This window comes from Vulpes lagopus, chromosome 15 (genome assembly GCF_018345385.1).
Source record: "Vulpes lagopus strain Blue_001 chromosome 15, ASM1834538v1, whole genome shotgun sequence".
Classification (NCBI taxonomy): Eukaryota; Metazoa; Chordata; class Mammalia; order Carnivora; family Canidae; genus Vulpes; species Vulpes lagopus.
In genome coordinates this window covers 19,493,055-19,517,926 of record NC_054838.1, presented here as the reverse complement: position 1 = coordinate 19,517,926, position 24,872 = coordinate 19,493,055, and the positions used below count along the sequence as shown (strand labels likewise).

The 24,872-nt window shown below is 41.3% G+C and overlaps 2 protein-coding genes and 1 pseudogene across 2 annotated transcripts; 2 read left to right on the top strand and 1 right to left on the bottom strand.

The window, feature by feature from the left end:
* Nucleotides 1–6,537: 6,537 nt before the first annotated feature.
* On the top strand, nucleotides 6,538–7,488 carry LOC121476497 (olfactory receptor 2AG2-like). Its single transcript, XM_041730559.1, has one exon. It carries the CDS (start codon nucleotides 6,538–6,540, stop codon nucleotides 7,486–7,488), a length of 951 nt encoding a protein of 316 aa, XP_041586493.1.
* A 2,813-nt stretch (nucleotides 7,489–10,301) lies between these two features.
* On the bottom strand, nucleotides 10,302–16,181 carry LOC121476090 (annotated as a pseudogene).
* Nucleotides 16,182–22,254: 6,073 nt separating this feature from the next.
* Nucleotides 22,255–23,205, top strand: LOC121476503 (olfactory receptor 2AG2-like). The gene has a single exon (XM_041730566.1). The coding sequence runs from the start codon at nucleotides 22,255–22,257 to the stop codon at nucleotides 23,203–23,205; it is 951 nt and encodes a 316-aa protein (XP_041586500.1).
* Nucleotides 23,206–24,872: the final 1,667 nt, after the last annotated feature.

Below are 24,872 nucleotides of genomic sequence, written 5' to 3'. Positions count from 1 at the left end.
TAACTTGATGACAGAACCTTTATTTGCTCTTTTGCTTTTCTGTTCCACTTCCCCATCCTACTAATTTTTCCTGAAATCACTTCCTAAATAAACTCTTTTTCACTCACATCTTTGCTCAGGGTCAACTTCTGAGGGATCTCATTGTTTATAATTATGTTTTCCTTGCTACAAATTGTCTCAAATGCATACTATCTGCCTAATCCATTGATGTTCATTGAAAAATGTGTTCTTTGGGGATCTGAGTGAGGGAGGTAGAAATGGAGGAAGGAAGAAACTGGGGAAAGCTCTGACTTGGACTAGCTTCTGCACCATTAGATGATATTTTTCCATTTTTTTGGTCCAGGGAGTCTTTTTTAGTCAGGAATTAGTTGTAAATAAAACTTAGTCTAAATTCTTTGGATATGTCAAATTTTAAGTTTTCCAAATTTAAAGTAAAACTTATTTTTAAATATATTCTTTGTTAAATTATACAGTTGGTGGAAATTTCATCTAAATATTGTTCTAAAACCTTTGTTATCTCTAGTTTACTGACCTGAAGTCAATTTTAAAAAATACTTATATTTTCATGGATATTTATTTATTTAATGACTTACTTAGTGATTTCCAGATCAAATATTTAACAACAACTACAGAAGGTAAAGGTATTATGTAGAGATGAAATTGGACTATAGATCATTGTTACTATTTACTGTTATTTTAAAATTTTACATTTTTACTATTCAAGTATAGTTGACATACAATGTCAGTTGACATACAATGTCTTTTTTATGGCAAAAAGGAGGCTATTTAGAGATATGGTTTAAAAATGAAAGAAAAACATAGTAATCCAACAATTCTATAGATTACTTAGATTACTCGGTATTCACCACAATAAGTATATTCACCATCTGTTACCATAAAATGTTATTAAAATATTATTGACTATTTCTCTATGCTATACTTTTCATCTCCCGGACTTATTTTACAACTGAAAGTCTGTACCTCTTAATTTCTTCACCTATTCCCTGTGTACCCCCCCAACTCCCAACTCCTCTGAATCAGTTTGTTCTCTGTATTTATGTTTCTGCTTTTTTGTTTGTTCATCTGTTTTGATTTTTAGATTCCATATACAGATCATAGGGTATTTGTCTTGTTCTTGTCTGACATATTTCACTTAGCAGAATACCCTTTAGGTCTATCCATGTTGTTGCAAATGGCAAGATATCATTCTTTTTTATGGCTGAATAATATTTTATTTTATATATGTCAAATATTTTTTATCCATTCATTTATGGATGGACACTTAGATTGCCTCTATTATCTTAGCTATTATAAATAGTGTTGCAATAAAAAAGGAACATAAAAAAAGGAACATATATGTCTGTTCAGATTAGTGTTTTCATTTATTTGGATAAATAACCCTACTGGAATTACTGGATCATATGATATTTCTATTTTTAATTTTTTGAGAAACCTCCATACTGTTTTCCATAGTGGTTGTACCCATTTTCATTCCCACCAATAGTGCATGAGGGTTCTCTTTCTCCACATCCTCACCAATTACTTGTTATTTCTTGTAATTTTGATACTGGACCTTTTGACAAATGTGAGGTGATATCTTTTTTTGTGGTATTTTTCTGATAATTTGTGATAATAACCATCTTTTCATGTGTCTGTTGGCTCTCTGTATGTCTTCTTGTGAAAAATGTCAAACACAGCTGGAGGTATCACAATCCTAGACTTCAAGATATACTACAAAGATGTAGTAACCAAAGCAGTATGGTTCTGGCACAAAAATAAACACATAGATCAATGAAACAGAATAGAGAGCCCAGAAATAAACCCACGTGATTAATCTATGACAAATGAGGCATGAATATACAATGGGGAAAAGATAATCTTTTCATTTAATGGTGCTGGGAAAACTGGGTAGCTATATGCAAAAGAATGAAACTGGACCACTTTCTTTTTCCAAACACAGAAATACACTCAAAATGGATTAGAGACTTAAATGTGAGACCTGGCCATAAAACTCTTAAAAGAAACATAGGCACTAATCTCTTGGACATCAGCCTGAGCAACATATCTATGGATATGTCTCCTCAGGCAAAGGAAACAAAAGCAAAAATAAATATTGGGACTACAAAATAAAAAGCTTCTTCACTGTGGCAGAAACTATCAACAAAACAAAAAGGTAACCTGGTGAATGGGAGAAGATACTTGCAGATGATATATTCAACAGGGGGTAATATAAAATATATATAAAGAACTTACACAGCTCAAGAGCAAAAAAGCAAACAATCCAATTAAAAAGTGGGTAGAGGGATCCCTGGGTGGCGCAGCGGTTTAGCGCCTGCCTTTGGCCCAGGGCGCGATCCTGGAGACTCGGGATCGAATCCCACGTCGGGCTGCCGGTGCATGGAGCCTGCTTCTCCCTCTGCCTGTGTCTCTGCCTCTCTCTCTCTCTCTCTCTCTCTGTGACTATCATAAATAAATAAAAATTGAAAAAAAAATTAAAAAAAAAAGAAGTGGGTAGAAACCTTAATAGACATTTTTTCATGGATCATTTAGTTGGAATTTGAGAGCAACTGTGATAGAAATTTTCATTCATTCACTCATCTATTAATTTAGTAAACATTTATTGAGTACCAACCATGTGCAGTTGGTACTATCAGTTCTAGCTAGAAGCTAGAAATGTGATTGGGAATAAAACAGGCTTAGTTCTTGTCCTTCTGAACTTTATATGCTAATGTAGTATGCTACCAGATTAACACTGAGCTCAGAAGGAAAAAGAAACTACTCATGTTAGTATGGAACAGAAAAAGCTTTAGTCTTTTTGCACCAAAGAAGGAGGAATATTGGGATTTAGTGAGTTTAAAACACACCCAGTAAGACAAAATAATACATACTACTGGATTTTGCAAAGAGGTCTTTGGTGATTTGGGGACCAAGTATATCAATTCAGCTCATGTAGGGTACTTGGCAGGAGATGACACATGGGCAGAGGAGTATAATGAAGAACTGAAGTGTGCCATGAAGTGAAACCTGAGCCGTAAGAAACACCTATACTTGATACAGCAGCATCTCTTTCCTTTCAGACTACACCAGAATGGAGAGGATTCTTGTTAACCTGGGAATCACCTATTGAAAATGTTGATTGGGGGATCCCTGGGTGGCGCAGCGGTTTGGCGCCTGCCTTTGGCCCAGGGCGCGATCCTGGAGACCCGGGATCGAATCCCACGTCGGGCTCCCGGTGCATGGAGCCTGCTTCTCCCTCTACCTATGTCTCTGCCTCTCTCTCTCTCTCTCTGTATGACTCTCATAAATAAAAATAATAATAAAAAAAAATAAAAAAAAAAAGAAAATGTTGATTGGCTCCACCAATGGAAACAGCCTGGGTGTCCAAACCACCTCATACAGGGGAGCGGTTAAGGACAACTCCGTGAATAATAAATATGCACTGAACAGCTAATGAGTGAGAAATACAATTTTGTTGGGTTATGCTACTATTATTTCTGGGTTCTATGAGTTATGATACTGTTATTTCTGGGATTTCTGATGTAGCAGGTGGCAAGTCTTATCTTCACATACAGTGAATGAGCAATTGAAAGTAGAAGTAGATCCAGTTATTATAAATGCTTTTTGAAAAAATTATGGCAAAAAGAGGCTATTTAGAGATTTGGTTTAAAAATGAAAGAAAAAACAAAGTATTGTTTGTTTCAAAAGAGAAATCTTTATCATATTTGGAGACTGACTAATGTTGGAGGGAGAAATTTTTTTCTGTATATTTTTTTATTGGAGTTCGATTTGCCAACATATAGCCTAACACCCAGTGCTCATACTGTCAAGAGCCCCCCTCAGTACCTGTCACCCAGTCACCCCATCCCCAACACACCTCCCTGTCTACCACCCCTTGTTCATTTCCCAGAGTTAAGAGTCTCTCATGTGCTGTCATAGAGGGAGAACTTATAACACAAGAAGAGCATACAAATGAGAGAGCAAACAGACAGAAAATGACCATGAGAAATAGAATCTTGGTAATAACTATAAGGGCAACTTCATAAAAGAAACTTTGGGACTGTCCTACAACTGACACAAAACCCACCTTAAGATCTGGGGACAGAGCAGTGACCATGAAAAGAATCCTTGCTTCCTGGTCTATCCAGTCAGCAAATTAGAAATGGGCCATCAGGGCTTCCTTAAGGTAGGATAGAATCCTGGAGTATCTGGACTCATTTAGTGAGAGAACAGAGCAGGAAACCCAGGCCAGGAAACATGCCCAAGAGGACTCATTAACATCCTGTTTCCAGGACCAGCATTTCCAGGGGAGACCATTTCAGCTGAGAAGTAAGTCCCTGGGAATGTAGGAGTGGAATAAAGTAGAGAGAGTGGGGTCACGGGATAAGGACCCAGAACAGCCTCCCCAAGGACAGGCAGCAAGGTCTCCCATGGGTAGCTCTTCCCATATCTACTTCCTCCAGATTCTTGCTGCTTTTATCTTTGCTCCAGATCCCAGCAAGAGTAAATGACAGTCTGAGCATCTGGACCCAAGCACTGAGTCTGACAACTTCTCCAGAAGAGCTGGATGGGTTCTCACCTGGAGAACTGAGTGATGGAAGCAGTTTCTCCTAATTCTCCACAGCTGTGAGAACAGGAAACCCATCTCTGAAGGAAGAGCTCCACGGAAACTGCCCAAGGACTGTATTTGCCCTCTGTCTCTATTACATCTCCAGACAAGACCTCTAGAGGACCAGAAGGACCAGAAGCGGCCCTGATGCCTGCCTTGCTCAGACTCCTCAGACTCTTAACTCAACTTGTTAAAAATTAAACTAGTTGGACAATGCTGAAAAAGCTCACTATTTCCCCATTTCTACAGGACAATCTTTGACTCTCCACCCCCAGGGCAGTTTGCATGGTTGGGCAGCTCGGCTTCTCACTACCTGAGGTAAAGACTTTCTCTCTCTTTCAGGGAAGTATGCATCCTCTAGAAATGTTGAGTTGGGAAACAGGGCCCAAAGCAGACCCTAAGAACTTAAGCTACTCTGTCTTCCAGGTTCTCTGTACTCTGTCCTAATGCCCCGTAGTCTTGGTTTTCTAAACATGAAGAAAAATAAATGAAAATGAAGAAAGAGTCTATGCTACATCCCAGGTCTGAGTGTCTACTTCCTGGTGGGAGTATCAGTACCTGTCCTTAGAGCCCAGGCTTTGCCGGCCTCTGATAGGGGACTTTTGCACCTCTCTGGTAATAAATGCCTCCAAATCAAAGGGCCAGCTAAAAAGTCAGATGCCTGTCGTATGCTCTAAAACTTTTCCACCATTAAAGTCCTATGAACCCAGAAGAGACCAGTAAAAGAACCAGTGAAATGTCCTAATATAGAAGCCACAATATAGGAGAAAGACTTACAGAATGATTTGCTTCCCTTACAGATTCTTTGATGCATGGTCAAAATTGGACTATTGGACTAGTTCCCATGATGCATGACCTTGATAGTTGTTAATCCCAGGTCCCTGTCTCTTCTGACTTTTCTTGGGGGTGGGTGCCATAATAGCAGGTTTCCAGAAGAGCAGTTTATCCTCCTTATCCCCGTGGCCCTTCAATCCAGTGTAGATATACTGTCCCAGCAGGAGGAAGAGCAGGGATCTGGGTCAGGTGCAGGAGAAGGAGGGTAGGCTTATTGAGCCTGATTACAACATCTAGCACATGCTCTTTTGCTGCCAGCACCTTTCAGTCATTTCTCCCAAAGACAAACATTTTGATCTTCCTGGGCACGTCCTCCTCTTCACAGAGTTTTGAGTCCTTCCAGGCTCGCATGTTTTCATAACCTTTAATAAAACACCTATGTTGTCATTGAGCCTAAAGGTTTAGCTCATAAAATCAACACCACATCAAACACACCAAACCCTCGTCTCAGTCTAGAATCCCTTCTGCACATGGAGAGCGTGGAGGTTATTGGTCCAGAGGGGTGACTGAGGTGGACATAGTTTAGCTCTTCCTGTGAGGCTTACATCTACAGCTTTAAGTGCTACAAACAAATGTGGACCTAAGGTATATGGACAATGAAGTGGAAGTGCTTTGTTGAAGTCACACTTCTGTGCCTGCTTTAGGATTTTATATTCAGAACAGGTCTGTTAGGACACTAACTGGGGATTTAAATCATGAGACAAATATTATACTTAAAACCTAGATACAAAAGTAACCAAGGGCTTGGGTGCCAGGATGTTGCTTTCTATTGAGAGAGATATGATTTAATCATTCTAGAATGGTGCATTTCGAGACTTGATGTCCTGCATGATATTTTCATGTAGTGACCTCTTAATATTTAGCTTTTGCTGTGATGATTGCTCTCCATTCAGATGCTTCTTTCCTCAAGATACAATTAAAAGTGTCAGGACCTGAGAAATCAAGAGGTCAAGTCCATGTCCAGTAGGAAAGACATCGCCTCACTGGATTCACATTGGCCATCATCAGGAGCCTGTGATGTTACAAACGAGGGGCCACCTTAGCCAACATTCACTGAGAATGTGTTTGCTTCTAGGCAACTAAGGAAACATCACAGAATGGAGTACTGGAACTCCACCTTGGGCAGTGGCTTTATATTGATGGGGATTCTGAATGACAGTGGGTCTCCTGAACTGCTCTGTGCCACAATCACTGTCCTATACATGTTGGCTCTGACCAGCAATGGCCTGCTGCTCTTGGTCATCACAGTGGATTCCCGGCTCCACGTGCCCATGTACTTCCTGCTCGGCCAGCTCTCACTCATGGACCTCCTCTTCACATCTGTTGTCACTCCCAAGGCCCTTGTGGATTTTATGCAGAGTGAAAACACGATCTCCTTTGGAGGCTGTGCCCTTCAGATGTTTCTGGCATTGACGATGGGTGGTGCAGAGGACTTGCTGTTGGCCTTCATGGCCTATGACAGATATGTGGCCATATGTCATCCTCTGAACTACATGGTCTTCATGAGGCCAACGGTCTGCTGGCTCATTGTGGCCACGGCCTGGATCCTGGCATTTCTGAGTGCTCTAGGCCATACCTTGTATACCATGCACTACCCTTTCTGTAAAGTTCGGAAGATCAGGCACCTGCTCTGTGAAATCCCACCTTTGCTGAAGTTGGCCTGTGCAGATACCTCCCGATATGAACTCTTGGTGTATGTGACAGGAGTGACTTTCCTTTTGCTGCCTCTTTCTGCCATTGTTGCCTCCTATGCACTAATCCTGTGTACTGTGCTTCACATGCCCTCAAATGAGGGGAAGCAGAAAGCCCTAGTCACCTGCTCCTCCCACCTGACAGTCGTTGGGATGTTCTATGGAGCTGCCATGTTCATGTATGTCCTGCCCAGTTCCCTCCACAGCCCCAGGCAGGACAACATCATCTCTCTTTTCTACACGGTTGTCACTCCAGCGCTGAACCCCCTTATCTATAGCCTGAGGAATCAGGAGGTCATGGGGGCCTTGAGAAGGGTCCTGGGAAAATATATGTTGCCAACACACAATGCCTTCTAAAGAGGATTCATGGGTTGTCTCTCACCATTTCTTTTCCCAATCAAAAGTTGTACACAACTGGTCTTTATGTGGTACTCTGTTTGAGTAGATCCAAACACTTAAAAAATTTCTATTTCTTTTTTTTTTATTTTTTTATTTATTTTTATTTTTATTTATTTATGATAGTCACAGAGAGAGAGAGAGAGAGAGAGAGAGAGACACAGGCAGAGGGAGAAGCAGGCTCCATGCACCGGGAGCCCGAAGTGGGATTCGATCCCGGGTCTCCAGGATCGCGCCCTGGGCCAAAGGCAGGCACCAAACCGCTGCGCCACCCAGGGATCCCAAAAATTTCTATTTCAATATAGTTGTGAGCATTGACACCTTAAGCTGTGCTCACACGAGACACACCACCCTGACCTCATAAAAGGAACTAGATTGTCCATATTGTAAAAGATACTAGAAGAAGTAAAGCATGAAATGAGTATCATAGACTCACTTCATGGTAGGGCATCATCCTGACATGATTAGCAAGTAGACGTGGTTAGGGGACCAAGTTTCAGTTTCAATATCATGCAGCAGTGAGAAACAGCATTAGTTTTAGGGTGATCAAGTGCAGTAACCTCTAAATAACAGAGGAGGACTCCTCTTTTCGGCAATTAAAGTTAGAAATAAATACCCTCATAAGATAAAGTGGCCTTCTTTATTAGGTTTTTCAAGCAATTATTTAGAAATAGTAATAGTTTTGTAACTGCATTTGTACTCAAGACTTAAGAAGTAGTCCATGTTGAATAGATAAAGATAATACCTATGTTGAAATAGTGAATAATGAAAATAGTGCTTTGTTATAGTGTATAAAAATAAACAAAAGATGAATAATATAGAATGTGAAGGTACCAGATTTGATTCAATATAGACACAGTAACGGAGACATCTGTTGCATAGAATACTTGAAATAAAAAATGTGATTTTACATGTGTAAGGATATATTTGAAACATCAAAACAGTTGCAAGAAGCTCATATTCTTTTTTTTTATTGGAGTTCAATTTGCCAACATAGAGCATAACACCCAGTGCTCATCCCATCAAGTGCCCACCTCAGTGCCCGTCACCCAGTCACCCCCACCCCCCACCCTCCTCCCCTTCCACCACCCCTAGTTCGTTTCCCAGAGTTAGCAGTCTTCATGTTCTGTCCCTTTCTGATATTTCCTACCCATTTCTTCTCCCTTCCCTTATATTCCCTTTCACTATTATTTATATTCCCCAAATGAATGAGATCATATAATGTTTGTCCTTCTCCGATTGACTTATTTCACTCAGCATAATACCCTCTAGGTCCATCCACGTCAAACAAATAGTGGGTATTTGTCATTTCTAATGGCTGAGTAATATTCCATTGTATACATAGACCACATCTTCTTTATCCATTCATCTTTCGATGGACACCGAGGCTATTCCACAGTTTGGCTTTTGTGGACATTGCTGCTATAAACATCGGGGTGCTGGTGTCCTGGAGTTTCACTGCATCTGTATCTTTGGGGTAAATCCCAGCAGTGCAATTGCTGGGTCATAGGGCAGTTATATTGGGACTTCATCATGATAACAAGCTTTTGCACAGCAAAAGAAACAGTCAACAAAACTAAAGACAACCTACAGAATGGAAGAAGATATATGCAAATGACATATCAGTTAAAGGGCTAGTATCCAAGATCTATAAAGAATTTATTAAGCTCAACAGCAAAAAAACAAACAATCCAATCAGGAAATGGGCAAAAGACATGAACAGAAATCTCACAGAGGAAGACATAGACATGGCCAACAAGCACATGAGAAAATGCTCCGCATCACTGGCCATCAGGGAAATACAGATCAAAACCACAATGAGATACCACCTCACACCAGTGAGAATGGGGAAAATTAACAAGGCAGGAAACCACAAATGTTGGAGAGGATGTGGAGAAAGGGGAACTCTCTTACGCTGTTGGTGGGAATGTGAACTGGTGCAGCCACTCTGGAAAACTGTGTGGAGGTTCCTCAAAGAGTTAAATATAGACCTGCCCTACGACCCAGCAATTGCACTGTTGGGGATTTACCCCAAAGATACAGATGCAATGAAACGCCGGGACACCTGCACCCCGATGTTTCTAGCAGCAATGTCCACAATAACCAAACTGTGGTAGGAGCCTCGGTGTCCATCAAAAGATGAATGGATAAAGAAGATATGGTTTATGTATACAATGGAATATTCCTCAGCCATTAGAAATGACAAATACCCACCATTTGCTTCGATGTGGATGGAACTGGAGGGTATTATGCTGAGTGAAGTAAGTCAATCGGAAAAGGACAAACATTATATGTTCTCATTCATTTGGGGAACATAAAAAATAGTGAAAGGGAATAAAGGGGAAAGGAGAAAAAATGAGTGGCAAATATCAGAATGGGAGACAGAACAGGGAAGACTCCTAACTCTGGGAATCGAACTAGGGGTGGTGGAAGGGGAGGTGGGTGGGGTGTGGCAGTGACTGGGTGACGGGCACTGAGGTGGGCACTTGATGGGATGAGCACTGGGTGTTATTCTGTATGTTGGCAAATTGAACACCAATAAAAAATAAATTTATAAAAAAAGAAAGAAATGGGGTCTTGAAATCGAAGAGGCCTAGGATGAGGGTGGGGGGTGAGATTAGGTGTTATGTGCCCCCCTTACAGGGCAACCAGAACTAACCTCCACCCTAGCTACCTACCCCCAGTGTATTCAGCCTCAGCTTCCTCACCAACCCTTATAGAATGCCGTCCAGGTCCAGGTTCCTGGATGGGAGGACCCCTGCTCCAAGCCACTTTCACTTGAGGGTATAGTAATTTGTGGTCACAAAGGGCATCTTGCTGACCACAGCCATTTGCTGCTTTGCCATACCTCTGTCAGTAGTGGGGTACCTGGCTGACTGTACTCAGAGAGCATATAACCCATGGCCACATTCTTCTTCAGGAAGGGAGAGGGGCAGCCACTGGTCACTGTACCAATCACGGTGCCCTCCATATTCAGGATGGGGCTGTGTACCCACACAGGTGCCGCCTCGCATGTTTACCCCACATGCCTCTGCCACACCTTGCCCTTCAGCTGGCCAATGATGACTGAGGCTCCAGCGAAGTCCATGGCAGCTTGGTGGCGCTTCCCCAGTGTCCAACTAAGGCTGCCTTCCACAGGCGTGGTGTGCTCATCAATGTCACTCCCATACAGGCAGAGGCCTGCCTCTAGGCGCAGGCTGTCCCGAGCTGCCAGCCCTGCCAGCTTCACCTCTGGGTTTTCCAGTAGAGCTGCAGCCAGGTGGACTGCCGCTGCTGCTGGCACCGAGATTCCCACACCATTCTCTCCTGTGTAGCCATAGCGGGTCACGCTTCAGCCGGACACACCAAACACCTCCATCACAGCACTGGTTATGAAGGGCAATTTCTTCAGGTCATCTGCCACGCCAGCCTGCAACACCTGGGCCGCAGTGGGGCCTTGCAGGACTAGCAAGGCATTATCCACTACCTCCAGGCTCACATCATTGCCCATGTTTTGCAGCTCCCTGACTTTGCCCTGCATGAGGGCCAAGTCCTTGTCACAGCAGCCAGCGTTGGACAACACATACAGGTGCCCCTCAGAGGTGCTGGTCACAATCAAGTCATCTTCGATGCCTCCAGCCTCATTGGTAAACAGCAACAGTGTCCCCTGGTTTGACCTTAGCTCTGCAATATCTCCAACCACTAGACTCTCCATCAGCTTCACCCGGTCACAACCAAGTATCTTGGTCTGCAGCATGTGGGACACGTCAAAGAATGAGCAGTGCTGGAGTATATGAAGGTGTGAATCAACGTGACTGTCCCGGTACTGTACAGGCAGACTCCAGCCTGCAAACGCCACCATCTTCCCGCCATGAGCCAGGTGGAAGTCATAAAGCGGTGTCCTTCGGAGCACATCCTGCGGGTGGCTGGGTTCAGGGCCACCAGTGTCCTGACCTCCACCCTTCTCCCTCGCCCACCTCCAAAATCAGCACCATGTTCCAGCACCCTCTACTCCACCGGTGCCCAACTGAGCCTCTTGTTTGTTCTTTAAACATTTGATATAATTCCCCTGGGAATCCATCTGGCCCTGGACTTTTGTGTCTTGGGAGGTTTTTGATGACTGCTTCAATTTCCTCCCTGGTTATCAGCCTGTTCAGATTTTCTATTTCTTCCTGTTCCAGTTTTGGTCATTTGCGGTTTTCCAGAAATGCGTCCATTTCTTCTAGATTGCCTAATTTATTGGCATATAGCTGCTCATAATATGTTTTTAAAAGTGTTTGTATTTCCTTGGTATTGGTGGTGATCTCTCCTTTTTCATTCGTGATTTTATTAATTTGAGTCTTTTCTCTTTTGCTTTTAATAAGGCTGGCTAATGGTTTATCTATATATTAATTCTTTCAAAGAACCAACTCCTGGTTTTGTTGATCTGTTCCACAGTTCTTCTGGTCTCGATTTTGTTCAGTTCTGCTCGAGTCTTTATTAACTCTCTTCTTCTGCTGGGTGTAGGATCTATTTGCTGTTTTTTCTCCAGTTCCTTTAGGTGCAAGGTTAGCTTGTGTATTTGAGTTTTTTCCAATTTTTTGAGGGATGCTTGTATTGCGATGTATTTCCCTCTCAGGACTGTTTTTTCTGTATCCCAAAGATTTTGAATGGTTGTATCTTCATTCTCATTAGTTTCTATGAATCTTTTTAATTCTTCCTTAATTTCCTGGTTGACCCTTTCATCTTTTAGCAGGATGGTCTTTAACCTGCACGTGTTTGAATTTCTTCCAAACTTCTTCTTGTGATTTAGTTCTAGTTTCAAAGCATTATGGTCTGAAAATATGCAGGGGACAATCCCAATCTTTTGGTATCAGTTAACACTTGATTTGTGACCCAGTATGTGGTCTATTCTGGAGAAAGTTCCATGTGCACCTGAGAAGAATGTGTATTCAATTGTGTTTGGATGTAATGTTCTGTAAATATCTGTGAAATCCATCTGGTCCAGTGTATCATTTAAAACTCTTGTTTCTTTGGAGATGTTGTGCTTAGAAAACCTGTCGATTGTAGAAAGCGGTATATTCAAGTAACGAAGTGTATTATTATCTAAGTCTGTCTTAACTTTGGTTATTAATTGATTGATATACTTGGCAGCTCCCACATTCAGGGCATAAATATTCATGATTGTTAGGTCCTCTTGTTGGATAGACCCTTTAAGTATGATAGAGTGTCCCTCTTCATCTTTTACTACAGTCTCTGGAATAAACTTTAATTTATCTGATATAAGGATGGCTACCCCTGCTTTCTTTTGAGGACCATTTGAATGGTAAATGGTTCTCCAACCCTTGATTTTCAGGCTATAGGTGTCCTTAGGTGTAAAATGAGTCTCTTGTAGACAGCAAATAGATGGGTCCTGCTTTTTTATCCAGTCTGACACCCTGTGCCTTTTGATGGGGTCATTAAGCCCATTCACATTCAGAGTTACTATTGAAAGATATGAGTTTACTGTCATCATGATATCTATTCAGTCCCTGTTTTTGTGGATTGTTTCCTTGGACTTCCTCTTTCTTTTACAGAGTCCTCCTTAATATTTCTTGCAGAGCTGGTTTGGTGGTCACATATTCTTTCAGTTTCTGCCTATCTTGGAAGCTATTTACCTCTCCTTCTATTCTGAATGAAAGCCTTGCTGGATAGAGTATTCTTGGCTGCAGGTTCTTCTCATTTAGGACCCTGAATATATCTTCCCAGCCCTTTCTGGCCTGCCAGGTCTCTATGGAGAGGTCTGCTGTCATCCTAATGCATCTCCCCATAAAAGTTAGGAATTTCTTGTTTCTTGCTGCTTTAAGGATCTTCTCATATTTTAATTTGCAAGTTTCACTATTAAATGTCGAGGTGTTGAGTGGTTTTTATTGATTTTAGCAGGGGGGAATCTCTCTATCTCCTGGACCTGAATGTCTGGTTCCCTTCCCAAGTTAGGGAAATTCTCAGCTATTATTAGTTCAAATACACTTTCTGGTTCTCTGTCCCTTTTGGTGCCCTCCGGAACCCCAATTAAATGTAGATTTTTCCTTCTGAGATTGTCATTTATTTCCCTTAAGCTTTCCTCATGGTGTTTTAATTGCTTTTTTCTTTTTTCCTCAGCTTCCTTACTTGCCATGAACTTGTCTTCTATGTCACTCACTCTTTCTTCTACCTCATTAACTACTGTCTTTAGGACCTCCAGTTTGTATTGCATCTCATTTAATTGATTTTTAATTTCGGCCTGATTAGATCTGAATTCTGCAGTCATGAAGTCTCTTGAATCTTTTATGCTCTTTTCCAGAACCACCAGTAGCTTTATAATTGTGCTTCTGAATTGGCTTTCTGACATTGAATTGTAATCCAAATTATGTAACTCTGTGGCAGAGAGGACTGTTTCTGATTCTTTCTTTTGTGGTAAGTTCTTCTTTCTAGCTAGTCATTTTGCTCAGTGCAAAGTGGCGAAAAACACGTTGTACTGGAAAAAGGAAGAAAGAAAAGAAAAAGCAAAGTGAAAACAAAAACAAAAACAAAACAAGGATGGGTGTCCTCTGGTTCTATATACTGTAAGTCCCTCAACTTCCCCTGGAGCTTTCCAGCACTGCTTGGTCAAGAACTTGCTCTTCCCTTGTCCCTCCAGCTGGTCCTCTGGGGGAGGGACCTGCTGTACTGACTCTCAGGTGTGTTCACCTGGGGGAGGCTGCCCCCCCCACCCCTGCAGGTGCCTGGCACAGCAGGAGCTGTTTACCCCATGAGGCCTCTGTTCCCTGGTGCCCCCTGATCCGTCCCAGGCACAGGGTGACACCAGGAGGGACAACACCACTGGCAGTGGCCAGCTCTCCGCCCTGAAGTCAGCTCCCCCAGTAAGCACCCAGAGTGTCCCAGTCCACACTGGCCTGAATGCTCTGAGGGTGAGGGTGGGGGTGGGGCGCCGATCTGCACAGCTTGGGGGCACCCAGTGGCAGGAAGGACCTCGCTGTCCTGTGCCCTCCCTGCGTCCATCTACCCCTGGGGGATCACTGGATCCTGGTCTGTATCTCCTGCACCCTGGAATCCGGGGCCTGAGCTCCTGGAATCAAACTCCCGGGCCCACGGCTCCCGAAGGCAGCAGGCCGCAGCCCCCTCCTGGAGCACCCCCCGAGCTGCTCCCGAGGCCCCGCCGGGCGCTCCAGCCCTTTACCCGCTGGGCCCGGGGTGTGGGGCGCTCTCCCCTGGGGCGCGCTTCCTATGTTGGTGACCCCGGGGACCTGGGGGCTCCTCTGCCCCTCCAGCGGTTCTGCCCGTGTTCCCTGCGAGCGCCTTTCCCTCTGGGAAGAATCTGGTGTGGATTTTTAAAGTTCCTGCTTCTCAGAGGCTGGGCTTTCCTGCCCCGGAGGCTCTGGCCACCCGGCCTTAGCCCGGCTCCTCGCGGGGGCCCCTCCCCCACAAGATTCTTTTTTATTTTATTTTTTTTCCCATCTTCCTACCTTGTTAGAAGACCAAACTCTTCTCACTGTAGCGTTCCAGCTGCTCTCTCTTTAAATCTCAGGCCAAATTCGAAGGTTTTTCAGGATGATTTGAAAGTTATCTAGGTAAGTTGGTGGGGACAGGTGACTTGGGGACCCTAATACTCTGCTATCTTGCCCTCTCAAATGAACAGTTTTGGCCAATTTAGTAAACATCAAAGAGATGTAGCAGATGTTTTCCTTATATTACTTATTTTATCCTAATGATTTTTTGTAGCCCTTTAGAGATGAAGATTATGAACAATTTGATAGTAATGTGTGTGTTAACCTTTGTTTTCAGTTTCCTTTTAAAAACCTGACAGGATTTGTTGGCTAGGGAAGTGTTTACACAGTTGGTGTAAATCCATCTTTTTCCTTTGTATTCTTCAGAAGATCATATCCTTATAATTCTCAATCCTAATTCAGAATATATTTACATATATTTCTTTTAGTTTTCCTTAATAATTTCATAAGTGATACTTAAGTTTTTAATGTTTGTGCAACTTATTTTGGTACATGAAGTATGGTGAGGCTTTAAGTTAATTGTGCTTCCAAATAGCTGATTTTCCTATTAGCATTCTTAATAATCCTGAAATGTTATTAATTTATTGTTATTATTACTTTTACAATTGTTTGGCTATATACTATCTTCTTATAACAAGAAAGAGTATCTCTAGACTAGTTCTCTAGTTGGAGTGGTCTATTAAGACTTTCCTCTAAAAAAAAAAAAAGACATTTCTCATTTTTCCTCATCAACTTTTTTTTAAGTTTTATTATCTATTTAATCTTCCTGGGTAACTTTCGAATCATTAGGTATATGTCCCCAAAATTCCATTGGTATATTCATTTCAACTGTATTTAACTCAAATCGATTGGAGATTTTGACTTTTTTGCAATATAGTCTTACCATGCCATTACATTACCCTAATACAACCTGTGGCTCTCTGAAAATACCATTTCAAAACACCTTCACTCTCAGCTTAGGACTTTGTATCATACATCCTTAAGAAAAGAGGAGTCATACAGGAGTTCCTCATCTTTACACTAACAAATTACCAGCACATCTGCACACAGCTTTTAGTTTTTAAAAAAAGCTTGTTTGAGGACATTCCAGTTGTGCTTTTGATACCTAGCTCTCTTACTACTCGAGAAATTGGTCTTGGAATTACTTGTTCTCCTCTGGATCATCTCCATCTCTATTGGAACATTTGTTATAGGTTACAGACATGCACTAAGGTGCATGCCTACCCCCTAGCCCATGCATTACAGTTGTGCTTGTCAACAAAGCAAAGGTTTATGACTCAGCTCTTTGACAAAAAAAGTTGATACATTTTATAAAATGGTAAATGTGAATTTTAATATCATTACCTATGAGAACCAATGAGCATGAAAGGGCTTAGAGACTAAACACTACATTCCAAAGGTATACAATAAATTTTTATAATCCTCATACTTCAAACATTTGAAAACAATTTTGTGAGAATACTTCCAACAGGACTAACTAAACAGGATTTGTCATTAATGTTCTTATTCTCCAGCTCTTTCTGAGTCTTTCCTGAGATGACTTTCTGTCTTGAATTGTGCTTCCTTCTTAACTTGCCTAAATCATCCTGCTCACTTTTCCAAACTCATTTTTCCCTCTTTAAATGCTAAGTAGGAAGACTTGCAATTCAAGGCCTCAGGCGATATGTCATTCATTTTGAATTAAAATTTAAAGAGCATGTATTTTACAGCTTAATAAAATGAAAAAAAATAGAATAAAATTGGGAATGCAAAATGGTTCAGTCATGGCGGAAAACAGTTTGCCGGTTTCTTATAAACTTAAGCATACATGTGTACAACTGAGCAAGTTCACTCTGAGGTATTTACCACAGTGAACAGTCAATTTATACTCATTCGAAAATCTTTCCATGGATGTTTATAATGTTTTTTATGATTCACGGGTGGAAACATCACAAATGTCCTTCAACTGATGAATGGATAAGAAATTATGATACATCCGTACAACTGGATACTACTCAAATAAATGGGAATGGTGAGAATCAACTGCAATGTAGCAATATGGTTAAATCTCAAGCATATTATGCTAAGTGGAAGAAGCTAGACTCAAAATGTATGATACCATTTTCTTGACACTGTGGAAAAGGCCAGACACTGGTGATAGTCAACGGATCAGACAGTTGGCAGGGTTTAGGTGAGCACTAAGTGAGAATTTAGGGGTTCATGAAATTTGATACTTGGATTTGATAGTGGTTACATAATATACAAATTTGTCAAAACCTGCAGAACCGTGTACTAAAAAAGGTCAATTTTACTGGATGCAAATTTTACCTCAATAAAATTTTTAAAATAGGAAATGATCTCTGTGTAAACGAATGAGGCTTTTAATACTCTGCTTCCATAGCTTTCTTTTAGCACGTACAGAAAAATGCCACTTCCGTCAAATTATTATTTTTTTAAAATTTTTTATTGGAGTTCAATTTGCCAACATGTAGCATAAGACCCAGTACTCATCCTGCCAAGTGTCCCGCTCAGTGCCCATCACCCAGTCACCCCAACCCTCCGCCCACCTCCCCTTCCACTACCTCTTGTTCATTTCTCAGAGTTAGGTGTCTCTCATGTTTTGTAACCCTCAATGATATTTTCACTCCTGTCCCTTTATTCCCTTTCACCTATTTTTATATTCCCCAAATGAATGAGACTACATAATGTTTGTCCTTTTCCTGATTGATTTCCTTCACTCAGCCTAATACCCTCCAGGTCCCTCCACGTCGATGCAAAAGGTGGGTATTTGTCGCATCAAATTATTTTTGTCAAGATTTTAGTTTTACTATTTTAATATATTGGATACTAACCCTTTATCAAATATGTCACTTGAAAATACCTTCTCCCATTCCATTGGTTGCTTTTTAGTTCTGTTGGTTGTTCACTTTGCTGTGCAGAAGCTTTTACTTTGATGAAGCCCAATAGTTTATTTTTGCTTTTGTTTCCCTTGCCTCAGGAGACATATCTAGAAACAAATTGCCCCAGCTGATGTCAAAGTTGTTACTGCCTCTGTTCTCTAGGATTTTTATGGTTTCCTGTCTCACATTCAGGTCTTTAATCCATTCAGAATTTATTTTTGTGTATGGTGTAAGAAGTGATCCAGTTTCATTCTTTTGCATGTTGTTGTCCCAACACCATTTATGGAAGAGACTGTTTTTTTTTCCATTGGATATTCTTTTTTGGCTTGTTAAAGATTAATTTACCATATTGTTGGTAAATTTCCCAACACCATTTATGGAAGAGACTGTTTTTTTTTCCATTGGATATTCTTTTTTGGCTTGTTAAAGATTAATTTACCATATTGTTGTGGTTCCATTTCTGGAGTTACTATTCTGTTCTGTTGATCTTTGTGTCTATGTGTGTGCTTGTAGCATGCTGTTTTGGTCATTACAGCTTTGTAATATAACTTATAGTCCAGATGTGTGATGCCTCCAGCGTTGCTTTCCTTTTTGAAGACTGTTTTGCCTATTTATTGCTTTTTGTGGTTTGATACCAATTTTGGGATTATTTGTTCTAGCTCTGTGAAAAATGTTGTTAGTATTTTGATAAGGATTGCATGAACTGTGTAGGTTGCTTTGGGTAGTATAGACATTTTAACAGTATTTGTTCTTCTAATCCATGAGCATGGAATGCCTTTGCATCTTTGTGTGATCTTCAATTGCTTCCAACAGCATTTTAAAATGCAAATATATATATTTCAATTAATGAAGTTTACCAATTTATTTAGTAAATCAATTTCTTTCTTTACCATGCACCCTGTGTTATATAATTCCCTAGGCATGATGTTTTTCTTGCTGAAATTACAGATTTTATTGGGTGAATGTTTGGCAATACATTTTTTATTGTTCGTTATTAATTTGTCTTCCCTCTTTTTTTGTTAAGGTTTTATTTATACATGAGACACACACACACAGAGAGAGAGAGAGAGAGAGGGAGGCAGAGCCATAGGAAAGGGAGAAGCAGGCTCTCTGCAGGAGTCTGCTGTGGGAGTCGATTCCGGATCCCGGGATCATGTCCTGAGGTAAAGGCAAGCCCTCAACCTCTGAGCCACCCAAGTGTCCCACAAGTAAAGATTTTAATTGACATTGACATTTTGCAGTTTATTTATTTTTATTTTTTTATTTTTTAATTTTTAAATTTTTTTAATAAATTAATTTTTTATTGGTGTTCAATTTTCTTCTTTTTATTTTAATAAATTTATTTTTTATTGGTGTTCAATTTGTCAACATACAGAATAAAACCCAGTGCTCATCCCATCAAGTGCCCACCTCAGTGCCCACCATCCAGTCACCCCCATCCCCCGCCCACCTCCCATACCACCACCTCTAGTTCGTTTCCCAGAGTTAGGAGTCTTTCATGTTGTCTCTTGTCTCCCTTTCTGATATTTCCCACTTATTTTTTCTCCTTTCCTCTTTATTCCCTTTCACTATTTTTTATATTCCCCAAATGGACATTCTGCAGTTTCAATACTGTGTGTATTTATTTTTCTTTTTTCTTTTTTGGCTCAATGCTTACAACCTGATTCACTCTCTTTTGAAGTATCACTGAGGCAGACAACAGTAACACCAAGACTCACATGCCATGCACAGGCCGAATAGAAAGCCAAGGTAAATGAAGGGAAGATTCCATAACTATAGGCTCCATAGGACACATCTTAAGGACTGGAAATAATGTCCAGGTAGGGAGGATCACAAAGGGGTGGTGGGGCTGGTGGGTGGAGAAAGATCTAGAAGGAGTATCCTACACTGACACAAAACCCACCTTAAGATCTGGGTGCAGAGCAATGACCATGAAAAGAAGCCTTGCTTCTTGGTCTATCCAGTCACCAATATAGAAATCGCTGTCAGTGCCTCCTTAGGGTAGCATAGAATCCTGGAGTGTCTGGACTGATTTAGTGAGAGAACAGAGCAGGGATACCAGGCCAGGAAACATGCCCAAGAGGACTCATTAACATCCTGTTTCCAGTACTAGGATTTCCAAGGGAGACCATTTCAGCTGAGAAGTAAGTCCCTGGGAATGTAGGAGTGGAATAAAGTAGAGAGAGTGGGGTCATGGGATAAGGAGCCAAGCCTCCCCAAGGACAGGCACAGCAAGGTCTCCCATGGGTAGCTCTTCCCATATCTACTTCCTCCAGATTCCTACTGCTTTCATCTTTGCTCCAGACCCCAGCAAGAGTAAATAACAGTCTGAGCATCTGGACCCAAGCACTGAGTCTGACAACTTCTCCAGAAGAGCTGGATGGGTTCTCACCTGGAGAACTGAGTGATGGAAGCAGTTTCTCCTAATTCTCCACAGCTGTGAGAACAGGAAACCCATCTCTGAAGGAAGAGCTCCATGGAAACTGCCCAAGGACTGTATTTGTCCTCTGTCTCTATTACATTTCCAGACAAGACCTGTAGAGGACCAGAAGGACCAGAAGCAGCCCTGATGCCTGCCTTGCTCAGACTCCTCAGACTCTTAACTCAACTTGGCAAAATTTAAACCAGTTGGACACTGCTGGAAAAGCTCACTCTTTCCCCATTTCTTTTTTTCTTTCTTTCCCCATTTCTACAGGACAATCTTGACCCTCACCCCCCAGGGCAGTTTGCATGGGTGGGCAGCTCAGCTTCTCACTACCTGAGGTAAAGACTTTCTCTCTCTTTCAGGGAAGTATGCATCCTCTAGATATGTTGAGTTGAGAAACAGGGCCCAAAGCAGCCCTAAGAACTTAAGCTACCCTGTCTTCCAGGTTCTCTACTCTGTCCTAATGCCCCGTAGTCTTGGTTTTCTAAACATGAAGAAAAATGAATGAAAATGAAGAAAGACATGCTACATCCCAGGTCTGAGTGCCTGCTTCCTGGTGGGAGTATCAGTACCTGTCCTTAGAGCCCAGGCTTGCCAGCCTCTGATAGGGGACTTTTGGACCTCTCTGGTAATAAATGCCTCCAAATCAAAGAGCCAGCTAAAAATCAATGATCTGCCTGTCATATGCTCTAAAAGTTTTCCACCATTAAAGTCCTGTGAACCTGGAAGAGACCAGTAAAAGAACCAGTGAAGTGCCTAAAAATGGAAGCCACAATATAGGGGAAAGACTTAGAGAAAGATATGTTTCCCTTACAGTTTCTTTGGCGCACAGTCAGAATTGGACTATCGGGCTAGTTCCCATGATGCATGACCTTGATAGTTGTTAATTCCAGGTCCCTGTATCTTCTGCCTTTTCTCTGGGGTGGGTGCCATACCCTAATGGCTGCATTCCAGAAGAAGAGATCCTTATCCCTGTGTCTCTTCAATCCAGTGTAGATATTCTGTCCAGCAGTAGGGACAGCAGGGATCTGGGTGAGAAGAAAAGAAAGATACGTTTATTGAGCTTGATTATAACATCTAGCACATGCTCTTTTGATGCCAGCACCTTCCAATCATTTCTCCCAAACACAAACATTCTGACCTCTCTGGGCAGGGCCTCCTCTTCAGAGCGTTGAATCCTCCCAGGCTTGCGTGTTTTCATAATCTGTAATAAAACATCTACGTTGTCACTGAGCCTAAAGGTTTAGCTCATAAAAGCAACACCACATCAAACACACCAAACCCTCGTCTCAGTCTAGAATCCCTTCTGCACATGGAGAGTGTGGAGGTTATTGGTCCAGAGGGATGACTGAGGTGGGCATACTTTTGCTCTTCCTGTGAGGCTTACGTCTACAGCCTTGAGTGCTACAAACAAATGTGGACCTAAGGTAGATGGACAATGAAGTGGAAGTGCTTTGTTGAAGTCACACTTCTGTACCTGCTTTAGGATTTTATATTCAGAACAGGTCTGTTAGGATACTAACTGGGGATTTAAATCCTGGGACAAACATTATACTTAAAACATAGGTACAAAAATAACTAAGGGCGTGGGTTCCAGGACATTGCTTTCTATTGAGAGAGAGATGATTTAATAATTCTGAAAAGATGCTTATTGAGGCTTGATGTCCTGCATGATATTTTCTTGTAGTGACCTCTTAATATTTAGCCTTTGCTGTGATGATTGCTCTCCATTTGGATGCTTCTTTCCTCAAGATACAATTAAAAGTGTCAGAACCTGAGAGATCAAGAGGTCAAGTCCATGTCCAGTAGGAAAGACATCACCTCACTGGATTCACATTGGCCATCATCAGGAGCCTGTGATGTTACAAACGAGGGGCCACCTTAGCCAACATCCACTGAGAATGTGTTTGCTTCTAGGCAACTAAAGAAACAACACAGAATGGAGTACTGGAACTCCACCTTGGGCAGTGGCTTTATATTGATGGGGATTCTGAATGACAGTGGGTCTCCTGAACTGCTCTGTGCCACAATCACTGTCCTATACATGTTGGCTCTGACCAGCAATGGCCTGCTGCTCTTGGTCATCACAGTGGATTCCCGGCTCCACGTGCCCATGTACTTCCTGCTCGGCCAGCTCTCACTCATGGACCTCCTCTTCACATCTGTTTTCACTCCCAAGACCCTCATGGATTTTCTGCATCATGAAAACACCATCTCCTTTGGAGGCTGTGCCCTTCAGATGTTTTTGGTATTGACGCTGGGTGGTGCAGAGGACTTGCTGCTGGCCTTCATGGCCTATGACAGATATGTGGCCATATGTCATCCTCTGAACTACATGGTCTTCATGAGGCCAAGGGTCTGCTGGTTCATGGTGGCCACGGCCTGGATCCTGGCATTTCTGAGTGCTCTAGGCCATACCTTGTATACCATGCACTACCCTTTCTGTAAAGTTCGGAAGATCAGGCACCTTCTCTGTGAAATCCCACCTTTGCTGAAGTTGGCCTGTGCAGATACCTCCCGATATGAACTCTTGGTGTATGTGACAGGAGTGACTTTCCTTTTGCTGCCTCTTTCTGCCATTGTTGCCTCCTATGCACTAATCCTGTGTACTGTGCTTCACATGCCCTCTAATGAAGGGAAGCAGAAAGCCCTAGTCACCTGCTCCTCCCACCTGACAGTGGTTGTGATGTACTATGGAGCTGCCACGTTCATGTATGTCCTGCCCAGTTCCCTCCACAGCCCCAGGCAGGACAACATCATCTCTCTTTTCTACACAGTTGTCACTCCAGCGCTGAACCCCCTTATCTATAGCCTGAGGAATCAGGAGGTCATGGGGGCCTTGAGAAGGGTCCTGGGAAAATATATGTTGCCAACACACAATGCCTTCTAAAGAGGATTCATGGCTTGTCTCTCACCATTTCTTTTCCCAATCAAAAGTTGTACACAACTGGTCTTTATGTGGTACTCTGTTCGAGTAGATCCAAACACTTAAAAAATTTCTATTTCAATATAGTTGTGAGCATTGACCCCTTAAGCTGTGCTCACACGAGACACACCACCCTGACCTCGTAAAAGGAACTAGATGTCCATATTGTAAAAGATATTAGAAGAAGTAAAGCATGAGATGAGTATCATAGACTCACTTCATGGTAGGGCATCATCCTGACATGATTAGCAAATAAGTAGACATGATAAGGGGACCAAGTTTCAGTTTCAATATCATGCAGCAGTGGGAAACAGCATTAGTTTTAGGGTGACCAAAATGCAGTAACCTCTAAATAACAGAGGAGGACTGCTCTCTTAGATGATTAAAGTTAGAAATAAATATCCTCATAAGATAAAGTGGCCTTTTTTATTAGTTTTTTCCAGCAATTATTTAGAAATAGTAATAGTTTTGTAACTGCATTTGTACTCAAGACTAAGAAGTAGTCCATATTGAATAGATAAAGATAATACCTATGTTGAGATAGTGAATAAGGAAAATGGGGCATCACTATACTGTTTAAAAATAAATAAGAGATGAATAATATAGAATATGAAGGTATCAGATTTGATACAACATACACATACAGTTACAGAGACATCTGTTGCATTTATGCTTGAATTAAAAAATGTTAGTTGACATGTGTAGAGACATGTTTGAAAAATCAAAACAGTTGCACGAAGCTCATATTTTTAAAGTGAGCATATGTGTGTCTGTGTCCATAGGAAAGGTGGGATAAATATATAATTGACTTTCTAGTTAACTTAAACATGCTTTATTTTTTCATTTGATATAGATGTGGAAAGATTAATAACAAAAGTTGGGAACTGAAATCTGTTCAGTTAGGAAGTTCTAAAATCCCCTGGTTCAAATAGTTGAATTTTTTTTTTTTTGAGGATAGTGCTTTGTGAAAACTCAGAAATGTTTTTTTCTTTATAATCCTAAATTGTTAAATCTACAAAGCTAATCATAGGAGCTAAAGCTAATTTTTAATACTCAACCAAGTTCATAATAAAAAAGGAACATTCAAAAACTTAGAATTAAGGTGAAATTAAAGTTGTCCTTTCAGTTTTTTATCCATTTGTCCTTTCTGTTCTTTGTTATCCATATGTGTATTTTACCGTTTATGTACATGATGATTAAAGTCCTGTTTTCCTTTTATCTGTAACATAAAATTTAATGAACCTTATTTCTTGCTAAGAGGGGACATTGTATTGTAGGGGTAGGGACTGAGTGGCAGAGAGGGAATAGGCTATATTATGTGAGTGTGACTCTCCATTCTCCCTTTATTATCTGTGTATCTTGGGACATTAAATTAAATCTGTGCCTCAGTTTGCTTATCTTAAAAGTGGTTATAATAAGAGGACTCAGGATGATCTCATGATGTTTTTAGGATGAGTGAATAAGATAATCAATATCAGGCACTGAGACCAGATCCTCGAAAATAGTGCTTAAAACAATGAATAGTAAGTAAGTAGTTTTGAAAAAAAAATTAATTTTAAATGACCACATAATATTCCATTATATAAATAAATCTGTAAAACAGACAATTGCTTACACTGAGTTTTAGTCAC